The sequence below is a fragment of the Lissotriton vulgaris genome, chromosome 2_1 (genome assembly GCF_964263255.1).
Source record: "Lissotriton vulgaris chromosome 2_1, aLisVul1.2, whole genome shotgun sequence".
Lineage (NCBI taxonomy): Eukaryota > Metazoa > Chordata > Amphibia > Caudata > Salamandridae > Lissotriton > Lissotriton vulgaris.
This window is the reverse complement of record NC_141687.1, coordinates 722,843,260-722,859,461: the sequence shown is the minus strand read 5'-3', so window position 1 is coordinate 722,859,461 and position 16,202 is coordinate 722,843,260. Positions and strand designations below refer to the sequence as shown.

At 40.2% G+C, this 16,202-nt stretch overlaps 1 protein-coding gene across 4 annotated transcripts in view; it reads right to left on the bottom strand.

Moving 5' to 3' along the window:
• STK33 (serine/threonine kinase 33) overlaps positions 1–16,202 on the bottom strand; it is a 1,296,925-nt gene that overhangs the window by 1,120,672 nt on the left and 160,051 nt on the right. For all 4 annotated transcript variants that reach the window (XM_086956010.1, XM_086956012.1, XM_086956013.1 and 1 more), the window contains exon 2: positions 2,931–3,119. In XM_086956010.1, coding sequence (XP_086812136.1) covers positions 2,931–3,037 — 107 coding nt within the window. In that variant the 5' untranslated portion in view covers positions 3,038–3,119. The remainder of the gene's footprint in view (positions 1–2,930; positions 3,120–16,202) is intronic.

Genomic DNA, 16,202 nt, shown 5'->3' with positions numbered 1-16,202 from the left:
TTCAGCTGGTGGGCAGATGTGGATGTGGGTACAGTCAATGCATCCTATTACATGTGGGAATTGCGCAACATTGTAGAATTGATGCTTGGTCTCATCCAAGTCCTGTTGGCTGGTGGGAAATTTGATGTGGTGGTGTAGCTGGGTCAGCATTGCATCTAGTAAACTCCTTAGGCAGCGGGACATGGGGGGCTGGGATATCCCCCCAGCAGCGGCAACTATCCCCTGGAAGCTCCCGGAGGCCAGAAGGTGCAGGCTGCACAATACCTGGACATGTGTGGGCACGGCATTGGTCCGCCTTGTTGGGTGCTGCATCAGGGGGTCAAGGTCCTGAATTAGCTTGATGATCATTGGCCCATTCAGGCGGTACTTTGCGTATATTTGCTCTCTGGTTTGGCCCAGCAGGGTGACCCGCTGGCGGAATATCGTCTCCTGGATCCTACGTCTGATCCGTGGTGCTCGCTGTAGCCTTCGTCGCCTGACCACCATGTAGAGTCCTGGCATTGTGAGACTCCTAATGCTGCTGCTGAATCTCCTTAAGTGTGTTTGGTCAGGCCAGCACCTGTTACTGATTGGGAAACGGTTTTAAAAAAAAAAAAATCCTTTACTTTGATGGTTACCACCTGCTTTGGGTTGTCCTTAAATTGCGCCTCGCAAAAAGCGATTTACGGGTTTTTCGCTAATTGCCATTTTTCTTGAATAGCGATTGCGGTTGTATTGCGATTTCGCAATTTTATTCGCAGAATCCGTGGTTTCTCGCAATTTCAGAATCGCTATTGGGCTACTGCCGGGATTCTGCGAATAATTTTGCGATTTCGCAATTCTGTGTTTGCGAATTCGCATTTTTTTCAAGAATACCGTTTGACAATTGCGCTATTGCGATCGCAATTTTGCTTCATGAATCTGGCTGTAAGTAATGAAAAATGTGATTATTTTTATTCTGCGTATCCCGGTCAATTTTTTTGAACTGTTTTTGAATCTAATTTTGGTTTTCGACTGTGTTCAAAAGGTGCACCACTAAAAGCACCCTAGCTGATTTGGGATAAGGGCATATGATGCTACATGAATTTCCCATCCCGTTTAAATTTCATATAAATGTCAGAATCTTTTCATGCCAAAAGTCAATACATAGGCAATTAACTTGGGACATTTATGCTGTCTGGGCAAAAGTTTCACTTTATTAGTATAAGTGTAAAACCTGACTACAACAATTGATAACAGAAAGATGATAGCATTTGCAGAGTGTTTTCCACTGCACCACATGCAGCATGCCGTATTTTTCTAGAAAAAAGTATTTATGAAATCTAGAAATAATGTAACAGAGGGATGATGGCAAGTATGGTACATCGTAATTATAACTAAAATGTTCCAGCTGCACAATTACATTTTCTAGTGACTCTGAACATAACAGTGCTACTAATGGATGTATTTAATTATTAACAGTGTTATTTAGCCTGTGCAAGACCCAAAAAGTGGAAGTGTGATTTACATTGGAACAGTTATGCATGAACTATAGAAGATGTTATATACTATAATAAGAAATATAATACATAGTAGAACAATACAATATACCACGTAATACATTAATATCAAAGAAGTATTTTAGCCTAAAGGGCTCACCTGGCTGCTGTGGAGCATCGTCGAATTGCAGATCGTCGGCGGACCAGGTAAGCTGCTGCTTCTGTTTTTGGTGCCCGCCGCATGCCCAGTGTGCGGCGGGCCCTGGGGGCACTGTTTTGAAGCCGGCCGCACACGGGGCACGCAACAGGCCCTGGCTGCCATATTTGTTTTACAAATGTTTCTTGGTGGTCCCGCTGCATGCCCATGGGGGGGGCATTGCTTTTGGGGCATTTATTCATTAAAATGCTTATGTCCTATATGTAGCCTTAAAGCCAAACAAAGTGTCTACATTGTAAATAAACCAAATATACATAGCTTCATGTTGTTAAATAACTCAAAAACTAAGATATCTGTGTTTGTTGTAGGAAAAATGGCCACAAAATTGCCGCTAAATTTCCATATTTGTGCCGCAAAAGTTCAATTTTTGTGCCGCTAAATTTGCTAATCCATGCCGCTATATCCTGGGGGGGTCTGACTTATACAATAATACCTTGTGGAAACTTTTATTGTGACAAATATTCATTTCCAAGAGGCGTTAAGGGCAACTCCTGTTGCTCTTACTGATAACACTCAAGCAATTTAGAGCCCATGCATTTTAGTCACTTGTCAATCTAGGAAACAACCTGTCTCCTAACCAATGCAAACGTAGAGGAAAATATTAAGAAGTAGGGGGACTAATGCATCTTTTGTGGTCAAATCCCTCAAAAACATTATAATGCATATAACAAAGCAACACCAAACAGTTTAAACATCATTTAACTGAGCTTCCCTTGCGGCCAGAGCCAAAATAAATTAGACATTGGTGTAAGTGAGCGAGGACTTTATAATACTGCTTTATAAGATTTTTGCTTACCTATGTGTTTGACTGTAGACCCAGAACAAAGAATTGTGATACAAAGGCATTATAAATGATTACCAAGTTCCACAAAATGATACTACAATTTCACAGCTTTCAACATGCTGAATAGTAAAAAAGGAGAGTCAATAAGTACGAAAAAATCTAAATGTATTTTATAATGCATTCTGATTGTCCCAGCAGTTACTCAGCAACTATCAAATAAGAGGAACAACTTTTCTCTAACTTGCATTTACGTTATGTATATCCCCTAAACGTTGCCCAAAGAGTCTAAAGGAAAGAGGAAACTATTATGAATCTAAACTTCACTGCCCATTAAGTAGACAACAGGCCAGGTGAGGACTGCCTTTCTTTTGACACCGTAATGAACAACATGTTAACCCACTGAGGAACAGGCCACAGATTCTCTCTAGGGGACATTTTATGTCAGACTTGTCATAATATGTAAAGTACTCACTTAGTGCTTCTTGTGCTGATACTCCTTAGTTGACCTTCCTCTGGACTCAGGTGCTGCAGAGCAGGTGTCAGATCATCTTTTGCACCACAAAGGTTAAACCTTTGCATAAGTCAGGGTAATAATTAGCCACTGGTTCCTCTTCCGATACACCAGGCCCCCACACCTAAGTTATCAGTTGTCCTGGGACACCTAGGGGCACAGAAAGTGATAAGTAAGCATGATTGTTAGAAATGAGGTACAACAGTAAGAGTCACTACACTGAGTAAGATATATTCACTGCAGTGTACAGTTCTCCCTATTCCAGTGATATGGATAGAATTAATAGCATAAACGTTTTTAATTGGAAATTATCTGTCTAAAAGGGATCTACTAAAGAAATTCTTAAGAAGAGGTGGTCTAGCTAAGTATCAAGCTCATGTGACATGTCCAATGTTGCTTCGAAACAGACATTTTTAGAGAAGACATGTACTAAAAAAAAAACAACTGTAGGTCCCTTGGGGAGGGAGGGAGGGGGTAGAGGAGAACATTACATTAACATGAAAATTCAAATAACTTTCAGTAGGAACAAAGGTTTAATGAGTTTTTGTAAAAATATACAATGTTAGCAACACAACAGTCTGAAAAGATCATATCCTGTTAGCAGATGTGAGAGCATTCAGAAAAGCAGTCTTCCAGGTCAATAATATATCACAATATCCAGAGATTTAAAACTGAAAGTGTCTTTCATAACCCACAAAGCGTGAGCCTTTCAAACTAGAAGAAACAGGTTAAACCTACCTTAAAATGGTGCCTTCCTATCACTGTTTTCAGAGAAAATACAAAAAAATCATTAGATTTGTTATGTTGTGTAGATTTGTAGAGCGGCCTATCACAGAGGATGGTATTCTGTCACTGAGCAGGTATGAGCCTACCTGAACCTAGGGCCTAATGGGACTACTCAAACAGCCAGTTCTTCAGCTTCTTGCGGAATTCAAGAAATTAGAAGAAGGCTCTTAAAGGTAGTGTCAGGTCGTTCCATGCTTTAGGACTGATGTAGGAGAAGGTTCGACCGCATGATCTGTTTGTTTCGTATACGTGGAATCTGTGAAATTAGGAGTCACGACGAGCGGAGGTGTCTCCAAGATTTGTGAAAGCAGAGGTGATTGTTGAGGTATGCTGGGCCAGTGTTATGTAGTACTTTGAAAGTGTGGATGAGGAGTTTGAACTGTGCTAGTTTTTCTTTAACCTATAATTGCAACTAAAGTTAACCGGCAGCTCAACTTGGATCCCAACAGTCTTGCTGGAGTAAAAAAAAAAAACTACTTCATCCACGGTAGGTGATAAATAATTCTTCATAGCCAGAGCACAATACCACCATCTGAGCCACTAGCTCCTGTACTGAATGACAGTGATGGTCCACTTTTCGAGTGGATCTACAGTGTACAAAGCATTTGAGAGCCCCAATGGGCTATTGCTAAAGGCTTCTGAAAACTGGGGGCCAAGCTCAATAAATAGAAAATGAAGGTGGAGATTGTTGAGCACTTACAGTAGTAGATAGCCTTCCATTATCAGATGGATAAAGACAAAATGCCAGAGCCTAGAAGAAAAAGTAGAAATGACCCAGAAGAATCTGATCTTCCATGCCAAAAAGAAGCTAAATACCTAGGGACGAGTGATACTTACATAGTCAGGACTCAAACAGAGCATACTTGTAGTTCTGTTAGGACGCAAACAAATTAGAAACTGAACAGAGTAGTAAGTAGGCTACTGCACTGTAGATCTCCTACTAGCAGGCAGCAAGAGTTAGCTAGATCAGGAATTTTGCCCGAGTAGTGAAGGGCCTGGCTAAGACAAAAAATCTCTTGAGTCATATGTCAGTTAAATAACTTGATAGATCGGAGGAAAAACTACAGGTAGTGGGAACTGCCATATATGTTCACATATAACATGGCCATATTGTTGTCCGAGAACCAGAACTCCAATAAGAAAACACGAAAAGGATCAACTCCACTCAGAAATTCAATGCCATCTTGCCAGTGTTGCAACCATTGGCCAGCTCATTGATCCCAAGTTAGGTGTCTTTTCTGTATAAGAAATCCCACTTATGCTCAAATGAATATGTGGTGATAGTTAACTGAGGTTTCAGAGGGACAAAAAGGGTTCCCATAAGCAGGCTGGAGTCCATAGTCCATTGGAGCAGGTCATCATAAATGACTCACAATATTAGCATTCTGAAAGAATTAGGTCCTTCTTTTGGAAAACTCAAAAATGTAAAATGACAGGAGCTGTTGATCTTACAAAGGCCAATGAAACAAGTCTCAAGAACCTACAAATAAATGCTAAAATAAATATGACTTATTTCTTGTAACATGTCGAATCCATTGAAAGCTATAGTACACTTTCTCCTATTGCTGTAGAGTGAAAAGGCGGAATAGGCAGCATGCTTTATATCTCCAAATTCAAGGACTAGCTCTTAGAATTTCTTATCATTACAACAGTCACATGTACTAATTTTGGTCTTTGAACATGGAGTCCAGATTTCAAATTCTGGTGTTCTTATGTGAATAAAAATGTAGTGATTGCTGGCAAATAACAGTATCTCCCCTCAACTGAAATTGTAAATATGTGTCTTATAAAAATGTTCTTTAATACTACCTTGAAACTACATTGAAAACCAATACTTTAGAAGCATTACATCGAAAATACCACTATCGAGTATAGCACTACGTCGGTTAAGATAAAAGGTAAATGTTGAAACCTAACGTTGTGGTGGCTTTGGGCCATGGTTAAGGGTAAATTCAGCTTAGGTTAACAGAGTAAATAAGGGCTTGCGTGACAGAGTTACAATTTGGATCAGTCAAATATGTTAGGCATAGGTTAATGGTAAGGTGTGTGGTTAGGCCTAGGGATAGGTCATGAGGTTGTGGACAAATAGATTTATGGGGTGGTTAAGGCAAAGACTAAGCAGAAGGCGTACGATGGGGAAATGGTTATGACTGGGGTTAGTGATGGGCTTATAGTAGGACTATAAGGCTAACTTAAAATTATGGAGCCCTTTTTTGACAAAAGTGTTTTATTTAGAATACATGATTTAGCACTACTTTATTACTCTTTTACATACTTGTACATGCCACAAAACATCTAAAATGGTAGTAAAATCAGACTATTGCAGTATAATTCATTCACAGTTGGAACAGCCCTACAGGAGTTTGATTAAAGGAACTTTGGATACAATAATACCCAAAAAAAAGATGGCACAGCGAGGTAAATCATCCGCATCTTGGTTTACTGAAATACTAAAGGAATGGAAACACAATGTAAAAAAATGGAATGGCATTGGCGGATGGCATACCTAAAACAGGATAAGCTGCAACTGAAAACGCATTGAAACATTACAAAAACGAAATCAAGAAAGCTAAGGAAAAGTACTATTTGAAAACCATCACAAAAGCAACAAATAAGTCAAGTAAAATATTTGGCTTGATAATGGATTTGCAAATCCTAATTATACAAAGCAGGTCATTAAACCTTCACAGATACTCTGTGACAATCTGTCCGAGTTCGTCAGTAAAAAGATTGAGCTCATTCGACATGACCTAAATACAGACTCTGGCGAGTTCGATCCACCCACAGAGGAGGAGGACTCCAGAGAGACACTAAATGAAATGGGATCCACTAAATAAGAAGAGATTGAAGGGATGGAGGAGGACACATTTAGACTATTAGCTCTGACACTTTCCTTGTGCTCCCTATTAGATCCTATAGCACCAAATATGTGGATAGAAAGGGCAGAAGAGTTACGTCCATGCTTATTTACATTTTTTAACCAATCCTGTGGTCAGAAACATTACCACAAGCTTGGAAAAAGGCATTAGTCACCCCATTATTAAAGAAGCCAAGAGCAGCTAGAAATTACCCCAGTAATTGTTGTATAATCTCACAACTCCCCTATTCGATAAAAATAGTGGAAAAATACATTATCAAAAAACGTGCATGTTAGTTGGAAAATCATAACATCCTGGAGATGGAACAAATGGGTTTCAGGCCAGCTCGCGGCACAGAATCAGCACTTATTCTGGCCTTAGATCATCATCTGATGATGGTGGATAGAGGTCAAACAGCAGTTCTGACATTATAAGATCAGTCAGCTGTTTTTCACATGATTAACCACCACACACTAATCCTTAGACTGAAGGAGCTAGGAGTTGAAGGGACATTATTGGAGTGGATTGAATCCTACCTGACAAACAGATCCCAAGCAATCTCCCTCCCACCCTTCTGCTCGGAATATAAAAAAAGAAAATGAGGTACCTCTGGGGTCTGCGCTGAGCCCCATACTCTTCAATATATATCTACGAGCGCTGCTGATCCTTATTAGAGCTTATGAGATCTTGTTTGTAATTTTGCAGATGATAAGCTGAACTTCTCGGTCTTAGATAAAGATAATCACACTCCAGTAGAAGGACTGCACAGATGCCTGAATGATAGGGTAAGCTGGTTGAATAAGAACTCCTTAAAATTCAATGGAGGAAAGACTAAGATTTTGTATTGTTCACCGTCTAAACAGACACACTGTCTCCCAAAGGGCCTTTGGCCTTGGATTTGTACGGATGACGTTAAAGTAGTTCAAATAGTGCATAATTTAGGTATATACATTGACAATAAACTAACCACAGAAACACACATCGAGAAAACGGCAAGTACCTATTTCGGTCTCCACAGGAGCTTCACGAAGATGGTTTCATTCCTGCCCCAGACAGCAAGAAAGCTAGTAGTCCAGAGTACGAATCTAAGCAGAATTGACTACTGTAATGCACTTCTCCTGGGTGTTCTGGAGTACCTGATAAAAAGCCTACATTGAGTACAAACAATAGCTGCAAACCTTGCTCTGAGCAAATCGTGATATGATTCATCCTCTAGCACATTAAGAGAGCTATATTGGCTTCCAGTCAAAGAGGGGATAACTTTTAAATCTATGGTTGTGGTCGATAAGTCCCTAAACAAGTCAGGTCGACTGGCATTCATGGAGGCAAGATGGCGGCTGCTTGCTCAACAGAGTAAGCTGGATATTGGCAACCTCCCGGAATAATCCCTCTCTCCCCTGCCGTCTTATACAAATCCTGCAGTGATCTGAGAGCTGTTGGAGAATTAAACGACCGGAAAGCGCAGAACCTGAGAAGGATGTATTTCATCGGCAAATAAGCGCAATATGTTGTAGCAGTTTTTGGTTTTGCGTTTTACTCTTCCAAAGTACTCCAAGCACACGCTTTCTGGCTTTTTGTTTGGGAGACGCATAGTTTTTTCCTCCATACTTACTGCAATGCCACCGAAAGCATGGCCAAGGGCGTTAAGACCCGGGCGTATCCGATAGATACAGCTCCAGTCCCAGCTGCAGGGAGCCCGATTAAGATCAGCCTTGGGAAAGGAGGAGGCGGCGTTGCTCGCCATCATGCAAATGGCTCTTCACCAGTGACTGCAGCCCTTGCAGTAAAGGACGGTATGTTAAGCAATAGCCGGCATACGGTTCCAAGTCTGTTTAAAAAAAACAAATCGGCATAGGCAAGATCCCGGCGGAAGCTGCCGTTATACCAGGGGAGTGCGCTCCAAATACCGAGAAGAACTCGGTACACAATGTTGCGGCGGGGTTAACTATTCCGATGAAACAAGGAATTTAGCTTAATATGGGGAGGCTCCTAATGAAGTAAATGGTGGCAGGGAGGCAGCACAGGGAAGCTTGGAGGACTTGAGAAGTGACATGCAGAGTGCTAGGACTAGTAGGGAAAGAGACATTCAAGCGGCTATATTTTCAGAGGATGAGCTTGGACTAGCAGGAAATGAGTTGAAAATGATTCTAGGTTCTCTGCCTTTGCAGCAACCCCTACTGTTGACCCCTTGGTGACTGATCAGGTGCAGGGGACTAGCAGTCATGATGGGGACAGTGGCAGTTTGAAAACTGAAGGAGGTGTAATGCAAATTTTGGAACAACTAGCCACAGCGGGTTCTAAAGAGGTAGATTAGGACGGCAAGTTCTACTCTATGTCGGATCCCTTTAACTCTTCTGGGGATGCGAGCCTGGGCAAAGACTGGACAGATAATGGAAGTGAGATAAGTGAGGAGATTTCTATGAATAACAAGACTGTCTGGAAGCAAAGGAGGATGCGGGACTCTCGGGTAAATGGGGCTCCTGGCACTGCAGGCTCTTAAACCTGGGATTACTCATTTTCTCTTCAACTTGCGGATTAAATGGGGCAATGAGAAACTCTTAAAGAAGATGCTTGGGCAGGGGTGCCACCTGAAATTACTCTCGCTACCATCTATCTAAGCATAATGGCCCATCGAGAAGAGACCAGGGTGGAAGGGCTTCGGGACCAAGGGTGCAGTGCGCAAATTGCAGACTGCCGTGCGCAGAGTGCTAAATCTTGCTCGGACTTTACAATCAGTATCGGGGAATCTGAAACCAGGATTTCAGTATTGGAAGATGAATTGGCCCAGCAGAAAGTCATAACTGAATCTTTGAAGGCTCAGAAAGATGACACAGTTTGGAAACTGATCGACTTGGAAAATCGCTCCAGAAGGAACAATCTGCGGGTTCTGGGAGTGCCTGAAGGATTGGAGGACAGAGATGTCCGGCAGTTTGTAGTAGAACCATTTTCAGAAGTTCTCCATGAGTTGCAGCAGTGGGACTGGAAAGTTGAATTACAGAGAGCTCATTGGTTCCCATTTAATCAGTCAAAGTAGGTGGGGGGTCAAGTGAAGGGCCCAGATTAATCTTGCTTTGTCTTAACAATTTTCTGTCTCGGGAAGCAATATATGATCTGGCACGACCGGACAGGAAGAGAGCAGGCAATGGATGTAAACTTTTTGTCGCCCAGATTTTTTTCAGGCCACAGTCCAAAAGAGGTGGCATCTTTGGCAATTAATCCCTTCATTCCAGGCGAAGGGGGCTCAGGCTTTCTTACTCAACCCAGCCAAACTGAAAATCATCCATAGGCGTCAGACAATTTTTTGTGTCTGAAATACTAGCCAAAGAATTTCTGAGCACAATTTGAGGTGGATAAGGTGCTCTGTTTCTTTATTTGTCTGATACCCGCACTGCCTTACTCTCCTTCCTAGCCAAAAATGTGGACTCTTTGTTTTTTCGGACTGTACAATGGTTTGCCTATATCAGGAGGGTGAAGGGACACGGGGGGATGGTCCACTATCTACTTTCCATCACAAGGTCCTTATGCCTCATGTTGGAGGGAGTGGGGAAGGGGGGTTAGGGAGGATCTGGAGTGGGGTGGGGGTCGAGGAGGGGGGTGGCACTGGTGGTGTAGGGTGTTGTCTACTTATTATGGTCATGGTACAATTTTTTTGTGAGAGAAGAGGCTCTGTTTTATGTTCAGGGTACTTAGCATAGGGTGTGGGCTGGTACGATTTGAGATTAATCTTTTCAGAATTAATGATGACTGGTAGCTTACGTATTTCTTCCTGGAATATATGTGGTTTGAATGACAGGAGGAAAAGAGGAGTGACTGCTCGAATGTTACAGGCTATGCATTTAGGCTGGAGGCACTTTTTTTTCAGCTCCCCATAAAATATTTGTGCGCATTGACTTTTTTTTTGCCCCAGTGGAAAAAGCTGAGAGAGCTAGAATAGAGATCGTACCAAGGTTTGTATGAGATCATAATCCGTTAATTCTAGATCTGCCAGTTAGTTATAAGAGACAGACAAAATCTTGGACTTTTGAAAGAAAACTATTACTGGACTCGGCATATTGTGCGCACAAGGGTAATTGGATCCAAGAGTTTTTCAAAATTAACAGAGGCTCAGCTCCGATCCTAATGTTTGGGATGCCTTCAAGGCTGGGGTACGGGGGAAACTTTTAGTTACTCCTTATCTAACCAACGAAAAATCCTTGTGGAAATTAAGGGGTGGATGGAACAGCTAAGACTGCTAGTAATAGAGCTTATGGGGAAAATAGTAGGGCATCTAAGTGATGAGGAAACTCATAAGGCTATTGCTATATTAAAAATGAAGATTTCTCAACATTTGGCAGAGAAGGTAACCGCTAAATATGCCCTTTACAGGACTCAAGTATATGAAATAGGGGAAAACTCTGGGAGAATATTAGTAAAGAGACTGCAGCAAAGAGAAGTGGCTAATTGAATTAACAGAATTAAGGATCAGGGTGATCAGATTCAGGATTCCCTGGAAGAAATTCTAGGTGTGTTTAGCAAGTACTATCATCAGCTATATACTGAGGGAGAGATTGTTTAAGGAAACAATTTGATGCAGGAATTTAGTTTAGAAATAGAGATAAATAAGGTAACATCTGATCAGAATGAGCAACTGGCTGTACATATTACTTGGGAAGAAGTGGAGGGAGCTATTGTGTCTTTAGCCACTGATAAAGCAGTAGGGCCAGATGGTATCCCCCTCGAATTTTTTAAGACGCTTTGGCAGAACTTATGTTAATATATCAAGCTGCTCAACACGGTTCAGTTTCGGATTCTTGGAGGAAAAACCACTATTATTGTTTTTAAAAAGAAAGATAAGCCAGGACTGTACCCTTCTTCATGCCAACCAATTTCTTTGATCAATTCTGATAGCAAGATGTTTTCCAAAATTCTGGCCTATCGTTTAGGGAAAATTATTACTTTTTTTAGTGTCTGATTACCAGAATGGTTTCATTCCCGGAAGGGATACAGCCGATAACATGAAGCGTGTGATAGCGCTTTTAGATTGGGCTTAGGCTACGGATTCTCTTCTGGGAGTGACCCTGTTGGACGCCGAAAAGGCGCTTGACAGGGTCTTCTAGCGGTTTCTGTGGGATATAATTTGCCGGAAGGGCTTTTGCTCGGAATTTATCCAAGCAGTTAAGGCTCTTAAGGCTCTATATAGTAATCCAATAGCATCTATACGGATCTCTGGGCAGGAGTCAAGCCCATTTAGCATCAGCAGAGGCACCAGGCAGGGGTGCCCATGCTCCCCACTGCTTTCTCCAATGTATGTTGATTTATGTCTTAATAAACTTAATTTGAGTGCTGATATTAAGCTGGTTAGTGTTCATAATACTGAATACAGAGCATTGGCATATGCCGATGATATTGTGGTTCTCACTGGCGACATCACTTCGGCACTCCCTGTTATGAAGCTTTTGGTTGAGCAGTTTGGTAGATTTTCGGTTACAAACTAAAAATAGATCAAACTCAGATGCTTCACTCACACACTAAGGTTCAGGCAAATCTACCATTAGTATCCTCAGCAACTTATCTGGGAGTTAAAATTACACCATAAGTGGACCAGATACCGGATCTGAACATTATACCTGTGATGGATAAATGTAATAAAACTCTGGAAATATTAAAACATCTATATCTCTCTCTCCACTGGCGCTGCAATGTTTTAAAAATGACGGTACTTCTTAAGTTTCTTTATATGTTTAGAACAATCCCCCTTGACTTTTCTTCTTCCTGTTTTACTAAAATAGATTGGATGTGCTCTAGATTTCTTTGGAGTTATCGGAGACCAAGAAGGGCATTTTAAAAAAGCGATCTTACAGAGAGATCGGGGAGGATGGGGTATCCCACACTTTTTGGGCTATTATTGGGCATCCATGTTACAATATATGGGCCCTCTCTTATGCTGGGGGAAAGGCGGAAATCCCTGTTAACAGCAGACCTAATACATCTATGCCCTGGGGTTAGTGGATGAGGCCAATAGTTGTTTGGTTAGGCTATTGGAGCCCAGTTATTATAAGAAAACTAAGTTTAAGGTACTCAAGGCTGCATTTCAAGTCTGGAAGCAGATTAGGCGAAAGCTGAACATCCCAATCTCAATGCTTACACCCTTTTTAATGCTTCAGGTTTGCTTCCTATTAAGTTACATTTAGGTGGGGTTTGAAAGATCTTTGTTGTTTGGGCGATTTATTTTAAGGGGCCACTTTTTGTCCTTTGCAGATTTGCAGGAGAAGTTCGCCTAGTAACGCATGACTTTTAAAAATATCTTCAAGTTTGCAGCTTTCTAGGTCGGCTCGGGTCAGGAGAAGAGTTGTAGCTGGCTAGAATTCCCCTGATTGAAAAAGTGAGGAAAAGAACCTAGAGCTTTAAGATGCTCTTAGTTACACCCTCTTACCGCATAGATAAGCTCACGGTTAACGGTACTGTTGTTTCTATACTGTCACCTGGCTGTGGCGTTCACATTATTTTTTCAACCTCCGGCATTGCACGCTTATCTCGCATGTCTCTGCTAATGATCAATATAACTACGACGCATGTGACAGTTAGAGCACAGTTTACTATGAGCACAGTTCGAATTCACGTTTGCTTGTTCCGTTGCGCACACTTTTTTTTACTATTCTTCGATTAATTTCGGCGTATTCACAAGGACAAGGCTTTTTCCTTATTTTCCTGTCCACATTATTCTTTTAATACCCTCGTATTATTTTAGCACACTGTAGTTTCTCTCCTTGTACACCGTTTGTTTCATTCTTTGTCCTGCGCATTCTGCTGGTTCCTTGGATTCCGATGCATATTCCCTTTTTCATTTCACAGACTATTCCCCCTGAGGAAGAGCACATGCTCGAAATGCATTGGGAATATATTTTCTAAGCTGATGACCATTTAAAACTTTTTGTCAAGACACTCCTATCACCATTTGGATCATTTAAACTTTGATGGAATAACCATTTTTCAAATTTCATATGACGCAATATGAATGAATTAATACAGGAATAAATTTAAATGTTTTGAAAACATTACTGTTTTGCTGAATTTAAGAAAAATGATTTTCATCGCTTTGGAGTGCTTTAGATCATACCCTTCCCGGGGAAGGGCACCTATATGGGTTTTCAGTTTTCACCTCTATGAACAGGAGGTGATTATCTTTAGCACCCTACCTCTTTCACCTTTTGGAAGAAGATTCACCTGATTATCTACCCAGGAGTGCGACGGTTTCCTTCTTCATCATTCATGTTACTTACATACAAACAGGACTGTGAATTCTTTGCTGTTTTACTAACAATGAGTTGGATGTTTAGGGATGATTCACAAAGGTGTCTAAGAGTACATAAAAGAGTAGTACTACTTTCCATACTCATGAATGCTTTTGTGAATCACACCCTAGCGTTTAAGATTAATAAAAATGTATGGCCTATGTACTAATGTTGAGTTAGAGGTTAATTGTGTTGCATATCTTTCCGATGAAGTGGACTTTTAATGTATGAGTTTCAATGTAGGTACATACAAAATGTACACATAAATTGAAACCTTACTGCATTGCCACACTCTTCTACAAGGTTGGCTATGATTTGGAGTTCCTTGTAACTAGTGGAGCTACCCAGATCCACCTTCTCTCATTTGGATAGATATATATATATATAATTTGTGAGAAATATCAACACGAATGAATTGAACCTTGAATTTACAGCCAATATTAGTAATGACGGTGTGGGTTTTTTGGATGTAGAGGTTTATATTGTTGAAAATAATATGACCAGGATGCATAGAAAAATCACGGCAGTAAACTCGATTTTACTATCCCAGAGTAACCATCCTCGCCATCTAATTAAAAGCATTCCGTATGGGGAATTTTTAAGAATTAGGCGAATATGTAATAATGAGGTAGACCTAAAAATTTGTCTTGAGGATTCCTTTCAAATGTTTTTAGTTAGGGGGTACAACAAAGATGAGCTTACTAGCTCCCTAAAAAAGGTGATGGCCTATCAGTTTAATTCTGCAGTAGAAACGGTGGTTGCCATTGACAACACACAAGAGTTAGTGTCTAATGAGGCTGAGATAACTAAAATCCGTTTAATCACTACTTTCAATTATCAAGAACGGAAAATCAGACAGATTTCAAAATCTAATTGGCTTATCCTCAAGACAGACATCACACTAGCTCCCCTATTAGAAGACATGCCGGGAATTACTTTTCGAAGAGCACCCTCTATGAAGGATGTTTTGGTAAAAACTAGTCCGGAGGTTAGTACTAAATCCAATTGGCTATCGAACAGAACTGGGTTTTATAAACGCAGTTCTTGCAGAGCATGCACATTCGGGATTAAGACTACTGAGTATCAGGTAGCACTTACTGAAACTGCAATTAAGATCAACAATTTATACACCTGCAAGACTGATCATGCAGTTTATGTTTTACAATGTACTTGCAATCTGCAATACATCGGTAGCACTAACTTACAAGTGTTTAACCGCATCTTGCAACATTTGCGGGCTATAGTTAATTCTGACCCAAGTTACCCAGTGGCGCGTCATTTTAAATTAGTACATAATAATCATTTAAAATATTTTGTAATTGACGCTGTTCCTATTTCGAAAAGAGGTGGAGACAGAGAAAAGAAGTTGAGACAATTGGAAAGTCACTACATAGTACTTCTCAATAGTAAAATTCCCAATGGTCTGAATATGGGGGAAGACCTTCATAATTTCTTATAGTTAATTATATTTAGAGTTACGTGTCCTGCTATAATATTTCCTCATCTTTTTGAATTAAAATTATTAGCTTTTAAGAATCTTAGCTTTTTTATGAATAGCACGATTTTATAGTGGTTTTACAGATATTTATGGTTTTACCTATTTTATATTGTGCTGAGGATGACTCTATATCAATTGATTGGGTGAGAATATTTGAATGAAGTTAGTGATGCATCAATAACCTTCTAAATCAAGTTCGAGATTATCTGTTTAATGAGATTTTTTCCAGCTAAGATCACAAGTTAGGATTAACTTATTATTATTTTTATTACAATATTGCACCTTTTGCTAAAAATGAATTTTTCTGCTGCTAAATGATAATGATGTTTACGTAATAGCCGGTTTTTGCACTTTATTGCACTTTTGCACTTTTCACATTTAATACTTGCTTGCTGCTGATAACTTGTAATTTCTGGAGTTATCTTGCTCTAGTCCATTTTGTGGCTAGCAATTTTGCACTATTTTTGGTACTTTTGATATATTATGTGGTTTTTCCATATACTGATCTGTGTACCCTCTGACCTCCATGGATAGTTATATTAGGATAATAATGTACTAGTGTTATACTAGTCAGTTGTATTATTGGGCACTTGCCCTTATTTTAATAATTGTATTCATACTATATACACATAAAATGTCCTTATGCATATATTGCCCTTTGCATTACCATAAGGTTTAGGACTCACTATGATCTATTCTCACTCACACTATGTGGAGAAAGTTTAGGAACCATTTTTCTCCTTATTTATAATCGTATTGAATGCGATGTTATTTGTTGCAATTACTTTATATTTGCAATGAATTACGCTGTGATAATCAG